Source organism: Ostrinia furnacalis, unplaced genomic scaffold (genome assembly GCF_004193835.3).
Source record: "Ostrinia furnacalis isolate ACB-3 unplaced genomic scaffold, ASM419383v2 OfSCF2357, whole genome shotgun sequence".
Lineage (NCBI taxonomy): Eukaryota > Metazoa > Arthropoda > Insecta > Lepidoptera > Crambidae > Ostrinia > Ostrinia furnacalis.
Window position 1 is genome coordinate 250,138 of NW_021132596.1, and position 23,699 is coordinate 273,836.

The 23,699-nt window shown below is 37.2% G+C and overlaps 3 protein-coding genes across 3 annotated transcripts in view; all 3 read right to left on the minus strand.

Annotated features, from left to right (window-relative positions):
- The window catches only part of LOC114355161 (uncharacterized), a 104,575-nt gene that overhangs the window by 5,457 nt on the left and 75,419 nt on the right, over positions 1-23,699 (minus strand). The window lies entirely within an intron of this gene.
- Positions 634-12,157, minus strand: LOC114355180 (uncharacterized). Its single transcript, XM_028307884.1, has 2 exons — positions 10,182-12,157; positions 634-678 (listed from the first exon to the last, which is right to left on the minus strand). The coding sequence occupies exon 1, from the start codon at positions 11,947-11,949 to the stop codon at positions 10,228-10,230; it is 1,722 nt and encodes a 573-aa protein (XP_028163685.1). The 5' UTR covers positions 11,950-12,157; the 3' UTR covers positions 634-678; positions 10,182-10,227.
- LOC114355182 (succinate dehydrogenase [ubiquinone] iron-sulfur subunit) lies at positions 18,183-19,164 on the minus strand. Its single transcript, XM_028307886.1, has one exon. It carries the CDS (start codon positions 19,068-19,070, stop codon positions 18,183-18,185), a length of 888 nt encoding a protein of 295 aa, XP_028163687.1. The 5' UTR covers positions 19,071-19,164.

The window sequence follows — 23,699 nt, forward strand, 5'->3', positions numbered from 1 at the left end:
ATAATTAATTACTAGCTGTTGCCCGCGGCTACACCCGCGTAAAATTCAGTTTGTCACAGATCGTCGTAAATTATAGCCTTTATTTTATTCTGGTCTATAAACAATAATACTGTAAAGTTGCATCAAAATCCGTTCTGTAGTTTTTTGCGTGAAAGAGTAACCAACATCCAGACATCCAGACATCCAGATATCCAAACTTTCGCATTTATAATATTAGTAGGATTACCGCAGGAGAACCAAAGTGATCGACATAGCTCGCAGAATTGCTAAAATATAGTGGCAGTGGGCGGGGCACATAGCTCGTAGAGACGATGGCCGTTGGGGCAGGAAAGTCCTCGAGTGGCGACCACGGGCTGGAAGACGTATCGTGGGCAGGCCTCCTACTATACTGTCTGACTACTATCTGACTGACACCCGCAGTGAGTGTGCGAGCGTAACAGCAACATAATTACGCGCGAGCTGTTACGCGGGGAATTGAAATTAGCTTTTTAAAAAAAACTTCTTTTAATTAGAACTTGAATTCGGATTAATTATCCGGGAGCAACCGCCTACTTTGGGATCTGAGCACGGACTGACTACTCGAAAGGCTGAGAGACATGGCTTTGGATCCCAAACTGCTGACATGGCGGGATGGGCGGCCAGGGCAGCAATAAGGGATGCAAATACCGGATATAACACCTCCCCCTTCTAGAGGAGACTTGGGGTTGAAGACTCCAAGTCTCTGTTAAATTTTGGTTCTGAGCGGGGCAACAGGGCTGGTCATTTCTATATCAAAATTGTTAGGGTCCTGTCTGTCTGTACTGTCTAGTGTTTCGGGGGGTGTTTGGGATGAAGGTCTATTTAGGTTGATTTTAAATTTAAAGGAACGATTGCTTCCGGATTTACAAAATAGTCGCTTAGCGGTACAATAACATAATGTAGCAATTATAGCAATAAACATTAGGATTATGATAATGGAATAGTGTGTCCCATATTTAACAATATGTGGATTTGGCGGGTGTTCGATGCTTTTTAAGTCGTCTAGAAGAGATTTTATTTTATTTTTGTTTTCGGAATTAAAATCGTCTAAATCTATGTCATGTAGGTGGATAGGGGACACATTATCCCTTACATCATTTAATTTATTTATGTTACAACAAGTATCGTTGATCAAATTAAAATCTGGCACGTGATTGATTGGTGATGTGATATTTAAAACATTGTATTTTGGAATTAGCGTCGTGCTTTTACAATAGCCAATGCAATCCTTGGGGATACTGACTAAGCCTGTACCAATAATACTTGTTTCATATAATTCTGCATTATGACAGTCTATTGAAATCTTGTTAGGTTCTGANAGATAACGGTGTACAATACAGTGAGCATTAGTTAGTTGGGTACCTGTGTTTAAATAAGTTGAAGTAGGATAAGTACGTCCAATAATGTTCTCTATCTACGTAAATTATAATAGTTTGTAATTGTATCTTTTTTTTGTTCTTAAAAAGCTCTCGTTAAGCTCTCGTATTAAGCTAAATTATGCAGGTGTCACGAGTGGGATTACCACAATTTAGTCGAGCTTTTACTTATAAATATGGTCATATTCAAAATGTATAATTACCAAACTTATAAGATGTACATACTCGTACATAATTATTTTGATACTGAACCAGAAAGTTTGCCTCCTATCACATAAAAAAAAAAGTTTCCTCTATCCGCTCTCGTAACTCTTTCGGTGTTTATTTTTCTCGGTTCTATACTCATACCCGATCAGTACCTCTAGTAGGAAAAACTTTCGAGTTCGTTTCGTTGCGTATTCAAAGTGTCATCGAAAAATTTTGTATGAAAAATTAAACAGCGCCCCCTATATTATAGCCGCCCTAGGGGGCGCTGTTTAATTTTTCATACAAAATTTTTCGATGACACTTTGAATACGCAAACGAAACGAACTCGAAAGTTTTTCGTACTAGAGGTACAGGAATAATAAAACCTATTTCATATAGGTAGTTTCCCTTGCTTTATTTACACTTTTTCAATAGCAAACACATTAATTCCTTTAAGGTTTAAACCGAGTTGAATTTTCCAAGGCCTTCCACATTCGGTCAAGTCGCTGAACCAATAAAAGTTAGACGTGACCGCCGGCTCTGCTCGGCTGTGCAATTTACATGGTTAGGCTTATTCACGCACACGCACAGGCGGAGCTAGACTCAAAGAAAGGCGTGAAACTAGACTTTACCGGTTCATGTTAGGCACAATTTGGGAACTTGACATGTCAAAATTGACTATCACCAAACCAAACGATTACTAAAACAATATCTTTACCTACTTGCCTACATTCAGGCTGAGTTGTACCACATAACTTTAACAGTAACTACAACGATAACCGGTCTTTTTGTACGGAGTTTGTCAGATTTTTGACGTTTGTTAAAGTCAAAATAAAATGGTGCAACTCAGCCTAAATTATGAAAAGCTCAGAAAAGTTGGTCAATTTACTTGTTATATTAACTTTAAAATACAATATTTAATTTTACGTAATACAAAATCAAGATGATTTAATTTTCATACCCAGAACAATATTCGAGCAGATGAAAATCGGAAAATATTCCGTTGTATTTTTCGTCCGTACCTTCAATTTTCCTCACAATTAATTACGACTTTAATAGAAACAAGGACGAAACTTTGTTTTTCATTTGGGACCTTCCTGCCTTAATTTAAGGTGCTCAACAAAATTACGTTTCGTACAATTTTCACTTGTAAAACTTTTCTATTTGTTGCAACTTCGTAGATATTAATGTATGATTTATTCAGTAGTACTCAGTTTTGTTTGCGAGTTTGAATTAACGTAAAGTTACTTTCTATGTTACAATTATTGTTTGCTTTGAGCTCGAATTTAGTACAGTGAGACAAAGGATGATTGTTGTATGAAGTCTTTGTTTCATCACATTTATGTTCTTTTCTTTCTTTTTTATAAAAAATGGTGGACAGTATACATTTTTATTCTATTGTTTTAACAAGAGCGAATTGTTTAACAAATTAAACTACAGATTGTTAACGTTTGTTAACGAGATGTGGCATCTACTATCTACTTGACCTTTTTAACAAAAAGAGGAGATTCTCAATTCGGTTGGTATAATTTTTACTCGCTCATCTTTCGTAGGTTCTTTAAAATACCTGCAATAATTTTATGTTGTATTCCCACTGCTATATTAGCTGGTTGAAAAAAAACCTCTTACGTATACAATAAATATCTATATATCTATATATATAAAAGAAAGTCGTGTTAGTTACACCACTTATAACTCAAGAACGGCTGAACCGATTTAGCTGAAAATTGTCAGGGAGGTAGTTTAGAGCCAGGAGAAGGACATAGGATACTTTTTATCCCGTTCGAAATTAAAAAAAAAGTCTGCTTATTTATTGCCATTAAGGCGGAACAAAGTTCGCCGGGTCAGCTAGTTAAAAATAAAATAATACCCTACCCTTATGACAGCAACACTGAACTTAATTCCATTTCAGCCAAAGGGGTTTAAAAACGCGTCAATAGAAAATCGATTTAAAACCTTGTCACCCCGCATACAAATTATTTCATAGGTAAAAAGAGAACCCACTTTCAATATACGAATTTCAGGCACCTGAAAGGGGTTCGATTCTGTGCGGTTATTAGCGCCGATTCTAAGGGTGAATAATACTGGTTTAATTTGCCTACGTATTGTGGAAATATGTACATATATTATGCAAACGACGCGTGAAACGTTGCATACTGTAACGTGGGTTGATTTTTGTGACCGTTTATAAATATGTTGTTGTATAAAGCTTGTAATTTCACTATTATTTTTCTCTTACTCTCGTCATAGGGTACTAGTAATAATCCTAGTCATATAAGTCCTCCACAATTCCTACACATTAGTCAAAATGTGTGCCTTAGCCGTTACATAGTTAATGACCTATTGGCACAAAATTAACGCCTTGTTAGTAAATCACAATCGTGCGCTTCCGTTCTCTCATCTTGGCAGGGCAATTGGTACTCTAGATTTAAAGACCGAGGGTTTGATAGTTCAGCTGACAATGACACCAATCCATACTTAACCCACGTGTAGAGTATGGCTTGGGCGAACGTCAAGTGATGAGATTCATGTCCTGCGGTTGGACGTAGCCATTTTGCTTCGCTTGGTCATGTAAGGATAAAGTTTCCACTCTATATCCTCCTACTAGTGTACACACGCAATCCTAAAGCCTAGTGCTGACGATGCGCAAGTTTGCATGTCGGAAGATGCCAAATCGCCACTCGGTGCCAGCGGTGCGTGCCAAACGCGTGCTTATGAGTGCCAGCGATTTGGCCGTGTGCTCGCGTCTTTATAGCGTTTGTTTAGCTAAACAGTCTTGGCTACGGTTAGGGTTTGTCTATGTAAATGGGTAAAGTGTTAAAGTTAAGGAAAGTCGGCTTGACAATCGTTTGTGTGAAAATAAAGTTTCCTTTTCGAAATTGGGACTACATAATATAGTGAAAATACTTTTTACAAAATACCTATTACATTGTTATTCAATGATATTAAAATTCAAATTATTTAGTTACAACAAGAGCTATAAGCTCCAGAAATACAGCTTTGATAAAATAGGAAACTGTGTATTTGTATTATTTGGAGCTAGAGATTTTTTAAGTAGGTAGGTAGGTAAATCTTTGTTGCCGGTGTTGTTATAAATAGCTCCTCTTTGCAAGTCATCATTTTGCGTAATTCGACTTATAGTTACAATTCATTGTAAAGCCATACACAAACCCTAAAACCTCGCCCGTTCTTAAAATAGATACCAAATATACAAATACTTATACAAAACGACAAATAATTTGAATAAGCCCACTAAGCAACGACTTAACCATCAGACATCCATGATGTGGGCGTATTACTGTATTATAAATAACATCTGAGGAGATTCCATTACAAAACATGATTGGTATGCGAAAATGAGAAGGACAAAGTGTGTTAGAATTAATTATTCTTCATCCTGTTTGCTATTTGTTCCCGCTATTATTGTTGTTGTATTAACAATAATACTTAAACACCTTTAGAATAGCTAAGAAAATTAATGGAAAGATAAATGCCTCGATTTTTTAAGAAATCGTCTTCTTAGGAAAGCTAAAAGGTGTTCAGTTATAAGGAAGTGGGGTTTCTTATTATAACACATAAATAAAACGCCGCACTTTAATTTAAACATGACTTAATTATGTAACCCTTTAAAATGAAAATGTGACGTGTCGCGTATTTGCATTTTACGTATGAACGTCATGCAAAGATTAAGGTTGCGCCACATCTTTGATGTCGTGTCAAACGACAAAAATTCGACGCCTTATTTATAAACGTGACGGGCTCGCGACGAGAATTTTAACGGATTACATCACGTACGAGGCCCGTGCGACACACGCAACCCCCTACTACTGGACTGAAACTTTTTTGGAAATAGAAAAATACGACCACTTAATGTCAATTTCGTATTTAGTTGACATCACATCAGACTATTATTTTTGCTGCAAAATAATAGTATGCAATTTAATACGATAGACCTTCATAAGATATCACAGTGATACCGTGATTTATTACTGTCATTGTATCGCATCAATGAAACTATAGGACAATACAAGTAATGAAAAAAAAACAAAAGAGCATCTCTTACAGTTTTTAACAAAACAACTTCAGTAATTTCTATCACATTCTTTTTGTATTATCATAATTAATAACGTTATTCATTCGTTTTATTTGCATTCTCTTCTTTTCACCACGAACCATCGAACGCAGCAAAATCAAATATGGAATCATCAAAAACAAGAGAGTTCCAATGGTACGACCGTCATTTGTTTACGAAAAACATGCTATCCGTCATGTTATAGTACAAAGGAAAGGAGTATACATACAAGATATACATACATACATAAGACCTTACTCCACGTTGCGACCCTTTGTGTGAGGCTGATGTTACGTTTTAAGACAAAAGAATATAAATTACCGAGTTTAGTACTTACGATATTTTTCACTTTCGCCACTTTTTTAGATGGTATGTACAACTTAAGAGGTTTTTTAAAGAACTTCCGTATACGTAATAATTATATGCTCAAGGAAACGTTTCCTAGGTAGAACTTCCAAAAAAAAGTTCATTAGAATCGGCCCTAAGATGCCTACTGCCGTTTTTAAAAAAACTTTAACCATAACTATAATGGATGAAATAATATTCAATGCTATCATACCGTACACTATAGTGTTTCATTGCAAAGTTTTCAAATGTTTTTTATTTATTTTAAAGGCCAAAACCATTACTTTACTTACTCCGAAAGCTCGTTTCTTCAAAGTGATAGTAGCTATAAGGTATCCACCTCTAGCACCTTTTAGGTTTTAGCTCTAGTTTATACACCAGGTGCGCACATTCCTTATAGTAATAAACGACAATTACGAACTGCACTGCAGGCCGAGTGAATGGCCTCGCATTTCTGTATCTGTACGATTTATTGGCCACTCACTGTATATATTGACCACTCTGCACGGGCTAGTGCATCCTGGATACGTGTATGTTAATATCTACAGTTCGTGCCAATAGTAACTGGCAAACTTTCAGGCTGAGCTGAATGACATTGTCACTGAAATGGTTTTATCTTTATTAGATTGAGCTATCTTTGATTACAAACTGAATAATGCTTATGCGCGTGCGAATATCTGCCAGTAGAGAGGTTATATTGTAGTAAAATAGCTTGCCTTTCTACAATCGCTTCGTCTAAATTGGGGCAAAAATCATAAATCTCATACTACATACGTTTTGATTCACTGGTGTTTGACTTTGTCAACCAGTGGTCTTCTAGTTTGAAGTGTCTCGAATCGCTTTTCTTGCGCTTACTCGGCTATAAGACAGTTAATTTGTGTTTGAGTAATTTTTAGCACTTAACTACAAATGGGCAGGCCTCCCACTAGGTGGACCGACGATCTGGTGAAGGTCGCGGGAAGTGCCTGGATGCGAGCGGCGCAGGAGCGGTCTTTGTGGAAATCCTTGGGGGAGGCCTTTGTCCAGCATTGGACGTCATTCGGCTGAAACGAACGAACTACAAATGTAAGTAGGTACTGGGTTCCATTGGCGTTGAATATAGACGTGATATGAAATATGGGAGAAGGTGCTAAAATCTGATTTAGCTTCACGTTGCGTACTGGCACGTTGATAATTTGAAATTTGCAACCATGCGTGCATTGGAAGGGTTGCTGCGTTGATTTTGTTTTGTAGAGCTGTAGTAAATGCATGCCCTGAAGGCCAGTTAAATACCCGTAGAATAAACGACGCTAACATCTAAATTTACATTTTTCCAAATAATATTAATGTTGAATTTATGCTTCAATAAAATTGGAATCTAGATAAGAGATTTCATAATACGAGTATCAATATGGTTGAATTTTTTCAAAAAAACTAGCTATTATGAGTTCAAATTCAAATATATTTAATTTGCGAATATGGGTATTACAAGTAGATGTTACAGGTATTTTTGTATCTCCATCCATTGTTTTTATAATAAGGAGTTGTATTTATAATAAGGAATTGAGTACAACTCTGGGTTTTAACCGACTTCAAAAAAGGAGGAAGTTCTAGGAACGGACTCGTTGAAACTTTACTAACCACATAGGTTTTTTCATTGTTTTCGGGACAACAATTTTTTTTTTTTAAGTAATTTGGTAACGTTCACTATCATCACAGTTTGACTTGAAAAGGATGCCTCTGTCTAAACTAATAGGTTCCTTTTTAGTGTAGCAATATTCAAGTTCAAAGGGAAAATAATCAGAACATCGTGCGCCCTACGCTACGCCCAGACGTTATAACTTCAATCAAACATATCACAATTTGGGCGATCCTTCCCAAATCATTGCCATGGTGACGCCTGCCGGCTTCGTCAGTTCATTACCAGCGCTTTAGAGCTTTGAGTTATAAGCTTACAGCGTTTGGTGGGTCAAATTGAGAGAAAGACTAGTTAAATAAAATAACTATTTATTTTGATTTTTTTTTGTGAAACAAACGTGAAGTAATAATAAAAATATTTACTGAATTATGCCCATTTTCACCTGCACCAATCCCTAATTTTTAAGTGACCACTGTGGTAACACATATCGGGCATTTTGTTTTCATAGGGGTCGCTTAAAAATTTGGGATTGATGGTGAAAACGGGCATAAGTCTTCTTTCTTGAATAAGTAAAACTATCATTCATTGAGTTGTCTACCCATAAAATAGGTAGAGACATTCTTAAATATTACTATATATTTTAAACTAATTTTGAGCATACGTATCATACATAAAATATCAACTTAATCATATTCGCATCTTCCCACGATAAGAAAGTAAAATAGGTACGTGACAGATTAAATTACATGATAGATTTACATGGCGAAGCGATCTCGAAGTTGCAAGCGACACAAATTAATAAGAACGCATGTCACTATACGATCACGCGTGCAAGTTTATTTTAACTCATCACAAAAAGTAATAAACGTGGTCGACCCAGGCAAACTTGGCGGCGCACTGTAGCGGACGAGGCGAAGAAGATCGGCAAGACCTTGAGCGAGATCATGCGAGAAGCTCAAGACCGAACGAGATGGAGGACTGTTGTGGACGCCCTCTGCCCCATCTAGGGGACATAGGACCATAAGTCAAGTAAGTCATCACAAAAAGTAATACATATAGAAATCAATAATTATCTCTATATTTCAGCCATATGACGTCCACTGCTGGACAAAGGCCTCCCCAAAGTGTTTACCCAACAACCGGTCCTGAGCTGCCCGCATCCAGGTTCTTCCCGCGAACGGGCCGGAAGACGTACCGTGGGCAGGCCTCCCACTAGGTGGACCGACGATCAGGTGATGATCGCTCTATATTTACTGATAATAAATTGAAAGTATGAATGTTATAATAATTAATTGAAAATAAATTAAACACTTATCTATTTTTTCTCAAAGTTGACTTGTGAATCTTGTGATATTGTTCACTATGAGAGAAATAAATGGATTTCCGCTGCCTCCTCTCCCCAGCCCCCCAAACTCTCCGTAAAAAATCCAAGCCATAAATCTTTATTGCCGTGTTGTTTGCGCCGCATTATTTGTGTCGGTGCGCAATTTTCGTTTCTCCGCGACTTCATTTTTTCGACGACTTCATTTTTTTTCGGGCGACTTCATTTTTTTTTTCGACGCGAGCGGAGTAATTGGCGAACGTNCCCGAAGATTTCTATATCTTCTTCCCTAGAGGTAAACGTCAATGTCATCTCTTCTCTAAATATAATGAGACCGCTCGGACACCGAGCCCACAGCGTGGTAGGGGTGGGGTTGCCCGCTCTTTTGTTTTTTACTACTACTGCGCTGAATATTGTGTGCGGATTGGCTTGTCGTACAGGGGTACTACATGGTAAAATAAATCTCTTCGGCGAAAACAGGATAATTGAGATCGAACTTCACTTGGTAAGTTCGTTTGATCATATAATAATTAGCGTTTAATTAGTTCATTGTAAGCAAAAAAATTAAAGGTATCTTAATAACATTGTTTCAAAACTAAGTTAGCTATAATTAGCGTTTGATTTAGTTCATTGTAAGCAAAAAAAAAATTAAGGGTACCTTAATAACATTGTTTCAAGACCAAATTAACTGATATTGCTATAAGTAAATGAATGTACTGTCATGTTCTAAATAAAGAGTTATTATTGGGCTAATGATTAAATACAAATTCAGTCATGTTTTACATTGTTGTTTTCCACTCGTTATGAAGTTACCCAAAAATAACTTATTATTGACATGACTTTTAGTTGTGCTTTAAGAACCTTTATGTACCAGACTTGTGATTTTTCCAGGTAAAAATCTCCAAAACAAGGGAGGATGTGACGCGCCCCGCGACGCATCGACAGCCCTAGCACCGAGCGCAGAGATTTTGACAACCCTACGGCTGCGCGGCCGCACGCCGCACGGACCGAGCTAATATAAGAGATGGCGGCGACCGCGGGCGCCTAGCATTCTGTTACGCGGGGAATTGAAATTAACTTTTTAAAAAAAACTTCTTTTAATTAGAACTTGAATTCGGATTAATTATCCAGGAGCAACCGCCGACTATGGGATCTGAGCACGGACTGACTACTCGAAAGGCTGAGAGACATGGCTTTGGATCCCAAACTGCTGACATGGCGGGATGGGCGGCCAGGGCATAACACCTCCCCCTTCTAGAGGAGACTTGGGGTTGAAGACTCCAAGTCTCTGTTAAATTTTGGTTCTGAGCGGGGCAACAGGGCTGGTCATTTCTATATCAAAATTGTTAGGGTCCTGTCTGTCTGTACTGTCTATTGTTTCGGGGGGTGTTTGGGATGAAGGTCTATTTAGGTTGATTTTAAATTTAAAGGGACGATTGCTTCCGGATTTACAAAATAGTCGCTTAGTGGTACAATAACATAATGTAGCAATTATAGCAATAAACATTAGGATTATGATAATGGAATAGTGTGTCCCATATTTAACAATATGTGGATTTGGCGGGTGTTCGATGCTTTTTAAGTCGTCTAGAAGAGATTTTATTTTATTTTTGTTTTCGGAATTAAAATCGTCTAAATCTATGTCATGTAGGTGGATAGGGGACACATTATCCCTTACATCATTTAATTTATTTATGTTACAACAAGTATCGTTGATCAAATTAAAATCTGGCACGTGATTGATTGGTGATGTGATATTTAAAACATTGTATTTTGGAATTAGCGTCGTGCTTTTACAATAGCCAATGCAATCCTTGGGGATACTGACTAAGCCTGTACCAATAATACTTGTTTCATATAATTCTGCATTATGACAGTCTATTGAAATCTTGTTAGGTTCTGATTGTATAAAGATCCACTTGTTATTTGACAATGGTTTCCAAATGTCCAATTTTCCAAATATAATTTTAGATTCACACTGTACTGGTTTTTTATTAATTACTTTCGCTAATAATTCACTTTGGCAGGTCGTCCTTGCCTCTGTGGAATACAGGTTTTCGATATTACATACAAAGTCTTCTGAGCCTACGGATTTGCAGATTTTCAGGTTGTCAAAAGTACAATAATGAGATTTGTCTTTGGTCATTGCAATGTATTTATGATCAGGTATGATCAGGCTAAAAGAGTTCGGTTCCTTGGGTTCATATGGTGTAGGAAGTGCAATAGTATGAAATAATACATATTCTTTGGTGTTAACTAACGGTACTTGCAACACAAATATGATCTTATCCTTAAAGTAATAACATACTAACTTAGAAATGTTAAAAATAAGATATACAGAATTAATGTCTAATGTTACAGGCAGTTCAAGGTCGCCAGGCAAATGCCTGTAGTTATCGGCAAGCTCTTGATGTAATTGACTTGGTGTTATTATCGCGGGGTGTAGGATGTTTTGACTGCTGAATAGAATGGCATTAGTTATGTCTTCAAGCTGGAATGACAAGGTAAGTATTGACGTTTCTAGGATACTAAGTATTTCATTTACACTAGCGCGTATTTGTAGTCCATTAGTGATTTCAGTTATGTTTTTTATATTTGTAGAGAGCTTGTCGATAGCTTCAGCAAGGCTAGCTTCATTGCTTTTTATCTTATGTAGGGTGTTATTATAATATTTTAAAGTAGAACTGGTGATCAGGATATTCTCTTTCATAAGCGAGGCTAACTTCTTTTCGTTGTTTTGCAATGATGCTATTGCTTCATCGTACCTCAAACCATCATCTTCGTCTAAGGAGCCGAAGATCTGTTTCAAAAGTGTCCCTATACCTCCTATCCATGCACTACGTTTGGTTCTATTGTCTACTAGGTGAGAGATGGACGCATACTCTCTTTTCATTTCTTGCAATTGGGCTGCTAATGGTTGCAATGAGTTACGGCACTCTGCATCAATTTCTATAATTCGGGTTTGATTACATAATCGTTTCGTTGTTTCGAAAACAGTTTCAATATTTTGCATATGTGGCCTAAAATGCGCGATATCTACCGGTATTACAATTTTCAGCTGTCCATTATTTATCTTAAGTCTGCCTAGGTAATCATAGTAGACGCCTGAACTTGAGGTAATCGGCTGGATGAAATCTTGGTGAGATTGACCTTGAGCTGAACTGCAAATAATAATTTTACAATTATTAATTACCTAAGGGTAAGTAACTATTTTATCTATATTATATATACAGTGTGAGTCACGTTAAAGTGTACATATGAAAATAGGTGAAACTAGACCTATTTTTGTCGACAAAAAATAGGTCAAATTTTTTTTGAGATTTTTTTTTAATTTATTATAGATTTTTTTTTCTTCCAATTACTTATTTTAAAGAAATCGTAATAACTTTTAAACTAAGAGGTGTATCCTGNATAACAGAACGAACGAAAGTCTAACATTTTATTTAAAACGTAAATAGCTAATACTGAATTACATTTTTCAGTATCTCTAAATACATATAGGTACAGCAAAAAGAGCAATGTTCCCAAAAATCGATAAGATGCCACAGGGTCCATATTTCTTTCATTGAAGAAGACGACTGTTAGAAGATATCTTAACCCATAAATAACGCTTATCTAAGTTGGATAGGTTAACTCGGCAAGGTGAATACCCCAATACGTTAGGGGGTAGGCGAAAAAAGCCTTTGTGCGCAAGTACTACCTGCTAAGACAAAATGGACTTTATCTTAATAAGTTAAGGTTCAAAATCGATTGAGAAAATCATAACAATGTGGTAGATTGATGTGCTGGTGGCGACTATAATCAGCACAAGAATGTAAACAATTTTGATAGACGTTGAACTTTATTTCAAGCGAATAAAGTTAAATCTCTTCATTCTTAAACTAACTGGACAATTAAAACAGGAGATACCTATCTAGGTATCTCCTGTTTTAATTGTCCAGTTAGTTTAAGAATGAAGAGATTTAACTTTATTCGCTTGAACCTTAGATAAGTTTTTAAATACTTTTATCTTAGCTATTTGCTTTATATTATTAGATACGCATACAAATAGAGTCAGCGCTCAATGTAAAGAGATTTTTATTATTCTTCCATTCCACTGCCTGTGTTGATATTTTCCGTTCTATAGAGTATCTTTTGAAGTAGCAACAATATTCAATAGACTTTAATTTTCCACTAGCTACCATAATATAGTCACCTGACTCCACAGTTCTCCGCGTCAAATAAACGATATTTATATTACAAGCCTTTTCATTAAAACTTTTCACGGACGATATTGGAACATTTTTTCAAATATTGCCTTTAAAGTTCAATTGATTAAACGATATTGAATTTTTTTTTTTATTAAAACCTTTAAAGTTAAAAAGATTTATGTATAATTTATATTTGATCGTATTTTAGGTTTTCACGAGTTATAGAAAAGACAATTTTATTTATGATGTCTTTAAGGGATAAAATTCGAAATGAAGTCATGTGACAGAAAGCAAAAGTAGTGGACACAAATTGTTCAAAAATATAGTGGCGGTTTTTTTTACTTTTTTTCCTTTAGTTATTTCTCAGTTATATTTCTCATTCATTTCTCAATACTCTTTCTCGTCATATTTCAGAATGTAGGGTAAAATAATACTATTGTACAAATGTTTAAACAAACTTACATTGAAGTGTTTCTTTACCGAACGAGCAAGGAAATTTATTATATTAGGGAATTACATATAGCGTTGACTGTCGGTAGAATAACACTACTATGTCAATATAATGTGTATAAGGGCAAGGCCACACCAAGCGCTGTTCGCCATTGTAACACCTCGAGGCGCCATCATAAATGTAGCAGGAAGGCGCTGGACGCAGGCCGCTACCAATCGATCAACATGGAAATCATTGGGGGAGGCCTTTGTTCAGCAGTGGACGTCCTATGACTGAAATGATAATGATGATGCGCTACCAAATTAGAGCTTTTTATTGCAGAAAAGCGTGAAAAGAACAAAAAGGGTGTAAGTGAGCTGTAATTTAAAAACATACATTGGTATTTCATACGATCAATTTCATATTACGGGTTTGAATCAAATTGGTTGTCTTTAAAAAGATATAATTCAATTTTTTCAGAAGGCAAGCCGTTATGAAAACTCGCTCAGATACTAAGCCACGCGATCAAAAGAATGCACTACATTTGCGTCAAAGTCGCTAAAAATTTAACATTATTATATCGAATATCGCATCTTTCGACGCCACAATGCCCAGAGTAAGTGTGGCCGTGGCCTTATCACGGTAAACATCCACACGTATTGTGTCAAGTATTTACACTATGACACATTTACAGTCTGACCTACTTTCGGCACGGTCTCCCCTCTCAATAATATTTACTTTACACCCTATATTGTTTACACTTCAACATGGCGCAATATTGTGCGGTAATTGATTGATGCATCGTCATATATCATACTGAAACTTAATCTGGCGACAGGAACCCTCTTGAAGGCTGATTTGACGTGGTGACTCTACCAGTCTAATAGAGGTCGCGGGTTCGATTCCCGCTCTATGCAATATTAGAGCAATTCTTCTGGTATTAAATGTCAATAGATGATAGTGATGGTTATAGTTTGAACTGAACTACAAGCCAGTTTAGTTCTTCTAATGTTTAGGTGTAAAACAAACATTTATTGTATAACTACATGTTTTTTTATGTTATTACCTCTACCTAGTTGTTTTCTTTGGGCAAAGAAGGCATTTTTGTCGGTCAATTTCATGATAGAGAAAATAGAGCACATTTTTATTTAAAACGCTGAGAAATGCCCAGCGTACTGTTATGACGGAAAGCCTTTAAAAATACCACCAACAGTTCGCTGCATTCTCAAAAGTTGGGCGCATCGCATATTTTTACTATCTTTCAACACAGAACTGAAACAACAGAGTTTTTCAGTGTTTTTGAAAGAAATTCCCTGTATGTTACAGAGCGGTAGTTTGTTAACAATACCCTGTTAGTTAAATTAGTAACTTTTTACAACGGTTTCTCTCTTGCATTTGCACAGCTCGAATTCTTTTTAACACAGTGGTAACTTGTTAAATTTTTAAATAAAATTAGGAAGTAAAAATCAGGAATTTTGTATGATAAAAGAAACATTATTCTGTGCTTCACGGGTTAATAAGCCGTCGATTCTATTAAGCTATGTCAGACACCATGGCAACTCGTCTGACACTGGTACTCGGTTTCAATCTCATTGTTACAATTTACACTATAGGATGGTAGAATATGAATAACGCCCGTATTCACAAACATTACTATGAGGTCTCACAGTGCGCGTGAACACACAGGGTGGAGGTTGAGGAGGTTGAGGTTGGGTCTAGAAAGGACTGGATTAGTCAATTTTAAGTCTGGATTTTATTAGATTTGAAAGATATGGAATTGTATTTTTCAGAAATAAATTCTTTCATTTCATTTTTTGATAGTAAGATTAATTAATTTAGTCGCCAGTAGATATACCTAATTAAAAAAACTATCTTCGCCATTTTTTCGCTCGGTCTACCGTTCTTGAAAACTAATTGTCTTCGTAATCAAGACCCAAGTCATGTGCAAAAACAATGGCTACCGAGCTACTGTCTACTATTGTATTCCACGTTAAATAGAATAAACGGCTCAACATAGAGAAAGCTATTCAGCTGAATTCAATGTAAGCGTGAACCCTGCTGTTGCGTATGCAAATTGAATAGAGAATTGGCGTTGGGCCTTTTTGCTGGATACCATAGTCAAGGTAGAACAGCCAAATCAATTTACCATCATCATCATCATCATCACATGCTCTACGTGCCCAAACAACTGCACGCAGGAGGAATGAATGCTACTGACAACGCCACTCTTGTAGCAGAGTTTTGGGCTGACATTGTGTAGGTTTGTTGTCGACACGACAAGAAGATCATCATCATCATCGTCATCATCATCATTTCAGCCATAGGACGTCCACTGCTTGATATAGGCCTCCCCCAATGACTTCAATAATGACCGATTGGCAGCGGCTTGCTTCCAGAGCCATCCTGCTACCTTTATGAGCTTGATAATCAATTTATACCTACACTTATTTTAAACATGATCTAAAACCGAACCGAACGACGTAATAAAAACAGGTTTACCGACGGCCTGATGAAGATTCTGAGAGTCTGGACGGACGGACTGGCCCTATACGGACAGCGTATAGGGCCAGTCAGTTCCAAATACCGTAGGTATCAGCACAGACATTAATATGTCGTTGCATCTTGTCACTATTGTGACTAGCTAGGGCCGAAAGACATAATGTCCTTCCACTAGGTGGACCGACGATCTGGTGAAGGATGCGAGAACCACCTGGATACGGGCTACTCACGATCATTCATTGTGAATACCTTGGGGGAAGCCTTTGTCTAGCAGTGGACGTCATTAACCGACTTCAAAAAGGAAGAGGTTCAACTCGTATATTCAAGTGTTTGTATTATTTTTTTTTTTTTTGCAAAAACGAAAATCCCTACCTACACACAAGGCGAGCTTCACTTGAATGCATTGAGCTGGCTGTTTCACTTAACCTATGCCTACTAGGTATAGTTATTTACCTACATAGTTACGGGCAGTGGTGGAACCGAATGAGTGATAACTCGCGTGGACTATGCAATCCATTACAATTACGAGTGGCCGCCATTCTGATGTACGCATTCGAGAGTGCTGCGTTAGAAATTGTGGATTTATGAGACTAACTTCTGCCCTCGGTTTTATACGATATTTTGGGACTGTTACAGAAACACGCATGCTACAAACAAAGGCAGAATATTAATTTAATGATGTAATTTTGGGCAGGCCTCCTACTAGGTGGACCGACGATCTGGTAAAGGTCGCGGGAAGAGCCTGGATGCGGGCAGCGCAGGACCGTTCATTGTGGAAAACCTTGGGGGAGGCCTTTGTCCAGCAGTGGACGTCATTTGACTGAAACTAATTATTAATTGTTTGATCAATGGTGTAGGCAAAATAAGCGACATGAACTTCCACATTTAATGTTCTGTAACTTCAAATAACTTGATTAAAATTATATCTTTGTATACTATTTTATAGAGATATAAATATAACTCATCTATCACCATAACTCTAAACATGCCGACGAAAGTAAATTACGAGAGCTTCTATAACGAACAAAGTCGCAGACATGCTATTGTCAGTTTTAATCTACTAAGAAGGAGAAGAAGAAGAAAAAATATTTATTTGGTACTAAAAATAGAATCATACAAATTGACATAAAGCAAATATAATAAAATTGTTGTACCAAATTGGTCTCACGCAATGTATTAGCTGCGTGTCCGCCAACGCGCGTATGATTCTACGCGCGTAGGATTCGCGGTGAATTCGTCCTCCTGTAGGCCTAAGATGCGCGCCGTGATAACTTTTATCGACGTCAAAATGTATGGGGAAAATCGATAAAATGGCGTGATAACCGCTTATCGCGGTGCGCATCTTAGGCCTACTGGACAAGGCCTAACTATCAGCGATCTCGCAACAGCACGTACCTATTTGTTAGCTCGAGACTTGAACTAAAAAACGTGCACTGTTGAGCTCGCTAGTGGATAATAAGTTCCAAAAAATCGACAATATCACAATTCTCCTCGGTCTCCCCTACCTAAGTCTACGAATATACTACGGCTTTACTTTACTATCTTTGGCTGGGGACACAAGTTGTGTTTCCTTTAGAAATAAACTTAGTTTTTCCATTAGTTGGGCAGGTGAAGGAGTAGTTGTCTTAGAGTCCCACAGAACTCTTTTATTTATTCAGCCTTAGGATAGTTTGAATTTCCAATAGTGTTGTAGTTGTAGGTATATCGAGAGATAATCGATAGTCGATAGCTCTTGCCCTTTATGAGTAAAGCCTCCATAGTGAGACTCTCTTGATCCTGGTTCAATTCCTTGGTGGGCCCATATAATTTCTTAAAAGACGTTAGGTTTAGAATTAATATGTACACATTCTGGTCTGCATACCTAAATACTAGCTTAAGAGGGAACTCTGAAAGAAAACTTCTTTGCATATTTTGTTAAAAACATCCCCATTTAAATCGTAAATAATGTCATTTACTCGTAGATCTCTATGCCACAGAATACATAACCTATACACTCACTAGCATTAACAAATCAAAGTAGGTATATAACCTCAGACTCTACTCTTTGTAATTATTATTACATAATAGAAAAGACATTTAGATACAATACAATACTTTAATAACACAATGATATGAATTTGATCGCCATCACTTCACACACCCACTGCCGGACGAAAGTTTCATAGGATCTAACTCAGGACGCGGTTTCTTCTCTAGTTTCGATATCAGTCTCTTAAGTTTGGCTATTGCGAATGCTGGTGTCAGGCCCTTAGGGCACGCCAGGTTACATTGCATGATAGTGTGGCACCTGAATGCTTTGAAGTCATCGCGTAAATCGTATAGCCTCTGTTCCGTGTCTTCGTCTCTGGAGTCTATCACCCACCGGTAAGCGTGCAGCAATGAAGCAGGGCCCAGAAACCGTCTTCCATTCCACCAGTAGCTAGGGCAAGACGTCGAGCAGCAAGAACAAAGTACGCACTCGTAGAGCCCATTCATCTTCACGTTATCATTGATGCTCTGAGCGAACTGCACTTTACCAAGCGGCGTTTCGTTCTTCCTGATCAGATACGGCCGAATGCTGTCGTACCCTTTGAAGAAATGGGTCATATCCGCCACCAGGTCTCTGATAATGTACATATGAGGTATAGGGTGGATTGTGACGGTCTTATCAGGAGGTATTTGTGTTATGCAAGCTAGTTTATTTATGCCCTGTAAGTTTATAGCACAGGAACCACAGATGCCTTCGCGACATGACCTTCTGAAGGTCAAGGATGGGTCCATGTCTTTCAGTTTGATGAGGGCGTCGAGAACCATTTTGCCGCAAGTGCTGACATCCAGTTCGAAACTCTGGAGTTTTGGTTCCTCTTTGGATAAGATCCCACCGTACCGGTAGACCCTGAACACCCTCCGTGGATCAACAGTCTTCTGTGGAACAGTGGCTTTCTTCGGCTCTTCTTTTTTAGCTGCAAAAGTGCGCTTACATAAAAATAAATCTACCTCTTTATGCAAGTTTAGTTTCGCTAATGCTCGCGTCATATTGTGAATCAAAAGTTTTTAAAACATAATAATTATAATCTATTTTGGATAAAAGTAATCTAAACACCGATTTATTTTGCTGATGTTTTTTGTGAAATCGAGATGGCATAAGTCAAATTTTGTTGTCATTTTTTATTCATCATCGATCATAATGTTTAAGGAACCAAAAACGAGTTTATACCATTACTTACTTAGTTTTACTTATCCATCTAGTGGTCTATGGTGGCACAAAGAATAGTGGACTAGGCTCATACTAGGCTGAACTAATACAAGAGCTATTTCAAGCAAGTTCTATCAACACATTAGCATACTGGGTGAGCCTGGCGATGACGTATTGTGCCTGGGGCACAGTCTAGGTACAGTAATTAGCCCAGTAATGAACATCACGAATGGTTTATTTACATACAGCTAGTCGGCTCTATCTCATCACAGCGTGTTATCTTTAGACTGTGCCGTACACACGGTTTCTTCCAACATACATATAAAATTCATAATAATGTGTCCATATTGTTGAATTAGAAGTCTGCTATCTCTATCTAAGTTTTCGACAAACAAATATCAATTTAATTAGTGATTTTCACCATCTAAAATCGTGCTTCAAAACTGTAGGACATTTTAATCGTGACTATTCCCATCCCAACTCCACTGCTTGACCGCCAATAAAAATCCAACCAGTAAAATTAAGTCAAGTTTGTCCCGGTAAATTATCAACCACGCTTGGTTAGTTACATCAGTCTCCTGTACTCGTAACTCTGAAAACATTATTTATGTAGCTCCCAAACGAATTGAAAAATATTCTCGTAGATTTCTTTCTGTTGACATTCGCTAAATGTAAGGTGTCAAAAATATGCGAGAGGAGGAGGAAGTATGAGAAAGAAAGAGATGTACTAGTCTAGAGACTCTTGGCGCTCGAAATCGACTTGGCTGATTGGCATTTACCTATTTAGTTTTCTCTTTATCGTACATTTTTATACTATACGTAATTAAGACGTGCAACGGGCTGGAAGACGGGCTAGGTGGATCGACGATCTGGTGAAGTTCGCGGGAGGTGCCTGTATGCGAGCGGCGCAGGACCGATCGTTGTTGATCCTTGGGGGAAGCCTTTGTCCAGCAGTGGATGTCATCATTTCACTTCAGACCCACGATACCCCGGGCCTATATCCTACATACAACGAATGAAGTAGGTAGGTACCAGGGCAACATAACCAAAGGAGCTATTTTATGATACATGTTTATTTTTCGGGTCAACCAAGAAGAATTTGATATAGCTCCTTTATGATTATGTTGCCCTGGTACTTTATGTAGGTATGAATGGTTGTTATTAATTTTTATGTTATGTTGTCAAATCTGTCCAGTAGTTTCGGAGCCTATTCAGTACAAACAAACAAACAAACAAATCTTTCATCTTTATAATATTAAAATATTATATTATTATAGATAATCGTTATACAGTTAATGCTAGGGCGGCACTATTGGTGGTGCAAAAGGGATTAAAAAATACCCTTTGCACCACCAGTGGTGCAGGCCGGTGGTGCAAAGGGTACAAAAGGAAGGAAACATAATATTATAATTACCTTTCTTGCTCAACTCTATATCCGTGTGTAGTCTCAACCCTCATCAAATGCAACACCTTGACGGGCTTCTGTAATATTTAGCCCAGAAACCGAGCCGCTGTATTATAGAATTTGCACCGGCCTGCTTAGAATTGTTTTGCCAAGTATTTACTTTAAATCTCAGGTCTGGAATGGCAGGAGTATTAAATTATAGAGTTTGTAGAATTCATAGGCGCCTGAAATGTCGGTAGGCAGACTTGAAATTCTAGCTGTTTTCGATTCGCTGAAATGAAATTTTAACACTTACCTACTACCTACATATTTAAGTAGTTATAATCTTTAGGTAATAGTTAGGAACAGTTATTTATATTTTTATTAGCGTCTAGTTTCTTTAATAATAAAGAAACTAGACGCTAATAAAAATATAAATACCAATATACCAATGCATTTTACCGACAGAAACTGTAATAATACAGTTTCTGTCGGTAAAATGCATTGGTAATGTGGTATTGTCTTAATTAGGTTACTGTCCTGTACTGTATACCTGTATTATCATGACATTTTGTTCTGCAAATAAACTTATTTGATTTTGATTTTGATTTTTGTCTGAAATTATAAAGGGTTTTCTAGTATATTCACTGCTAAAATCATAACCCTTCCTTTTTGCTTCGTCGTAGTATGTTAAAAGTACCTATGTATAACTTACCATAACCAACAAGTAAGGCTGAGTTGCACCATCTTTTAACTTTCACAAACTTCAAAAATCTGTCAAAATCCATTCACAAAACACCGTTTATTGTTATGTTACGGTTAAAGTAAGTTGGTGCAACCCAACCTAAGAGTGTCTAAAAATCCTTGTTTCTTTTCAATATTTGTAAAACTACTGCAGGCGTTTATTCCAAGAAAGCCCGTAATAACATTATGGGAATCCCCGGTTTTCCACAATGTATTTTCATCCCAACAAAACGGTTCACTCCATAACCGTGTAAAACGCTCGGTGGTAATCACTTTACAAAGTTGCCAAAACGAAATTGTGGACCGATAAATATCCGACAAACATCTGCCAAAGCAATTATAACTCTATATACATGTGCGTACGTGTCAATTTTCATTTTATGCCCAATTTTGTCAAAGGGGGGAGGTTCTAGTATGAAAAGCCATGATTGATGAGCGTATGAGTAAGTTATTTATACATTAAGTGTGATTTACATTGTGCGATTAGTTCACGTGCTTTCATTATTTTTTGAAATAAAAGGTAGGAAATTTGTCCAGTACAGACCAATAAATTTTAATTCTGTTATCTTCCAAAATAGGCTTTAATAATACAAAATAGACCTTAATAATCCTTGATAAGAGGGAATATCATATTTCCAATAAGCTGATGTCAGGCTTTAAGGCTATCTCAGATATCTCTATCGAAGCCAATAAAATTTATATTCAATTGTGATACTTTTTCAGTACTTATTTTCCTCCAGGAAAGTTTAATATAATGCTTGTGTTAGGAGTAGGTTTGCCACAATAGTACAGCGGTCGACGTGCATCTGGCTGGATGGCTCCGATTCCGATGTCTTAACTCTTGGGCTAATGTCACCAAAAGTGTTGTGTATCATCTGGAAACCACACCAGTTTACCCAGTAGACATAGGATGCACGCCGTGATAAAAGTTTATCGAGGCATTTTATCGATTTTACGCGGTGAATCCCCGGGCAAAAGTTAGTAAGTGTTATAAGTCGGTCGGTATAAACCCCATCTCCATTGACTATATGCAGTTGTTCATAAGTGGATTCGGAATATCGCATAATGTTAATGAATGAACGGCGTGTGGGCTAAAATAATGGGACAAGTTTGCCAAAACTAATTCCATCATGTACGCGGTTCGGTGTAATCAGGCTGACGATTGTTTAATATTTAATCATTGAATTAGACTAAAGGCTGTGTTGCACCATCTTACTTTAACCAGAGTAAATACAAATGAGTAGGTCATCTTCATAGAAACTAGAAACGAATTCGGCGCTACACCCCGCTAATCCACACTAAATTTTGTCAGTGTGTGCGTGCGCGCCGCATACGTATTGGCGCGCTCACATACAAACCGCGCTCGGTGCGTTTCTATGAAGATGAACTACTCATTTTTATTTACTCTGCTTTGACTTTGACAAACGCCAAAAATCTGTATAATTCCATACTAACAACACCGGTTCGTTATACTAGTTACGGTCAAAGTTAGGTGGTGCAACTCAGCCTAAGTAATCAAGGATCTTCTATGAGATTGGGAATGTAACGTAGTTGAGAAGGGGAGATAAGTCTGAGATAGCCGTAGCGAAACAAACACACAAACATTACTATGAGGTCTCACAGTGCGCGTGGACGCAAAGGGTGACATACGAACCAATCACAGAGCATTATTCAACGCTGTGTGTTCGATTTGCTGCTTCACTTAAGCAAGCATCGTTTGTGAATAAGTACGGGCGTACATTATTTTAAAAACATTCTCATTCTATCTTGTTTGGTTGTAATCCCACTATTTTGTAACAAAAATCTATAATCTGATGTGCAAGCCGAGAGATACTCGACTTTGAATAAATAAAATTATTGACTCTCTTGAAATTGAATGAATATGCAAATTGAATGTAAAATGAAAGAAACAATACATCAAATATGATTATCAATGTTGATAAATCTCATCGTTTAATCAGAACAAATAAATATTGTTGTTTTCAATGGAAAATTCAAATCAACAACCAATTGTATTTGGTATTTACGAATCATCGTTCGAGACTGAATTTTATTGATACTAATAATATGAAGAGTTAAACATACCTATTGAGTAAGTATATTTTTAAAGGTTGCCAGTAAAATTGTAAATCAAATTCCTAAGCACAGATTGATAGAATTTTGATACTTACGAGTACATCACTGCTAATAATTCTTATTTACTATGGAGTACACGTCCCAATGTAGCTACCACCACTTCGGGACAATAATCTCTCTGAGAAGTGGGGCAGATGAAACTCAGTCACGTTTTCCAGCTTTTTTATTACAGAAAAAGCCATGATTACGATCGCAACCAAATAAA

What these genes read in the sequence shown, in the direction of transcription:
- LOC114355180 (XM_028307884.1), bottom strand. Translation starts at nt 11,949, where the DNA reads ATGCAAAATATTGAAACTGTTTTCGAAACAACGAAACGATTATGTAAT.
- LOC114355182 (XM_028307886.1), bottom strand. Translation starts at nt 19,070, where the DNA reads ATGACGCGAGCATTAGCGAAACTAAACTTGCATAAAGAGGTAGATTTA.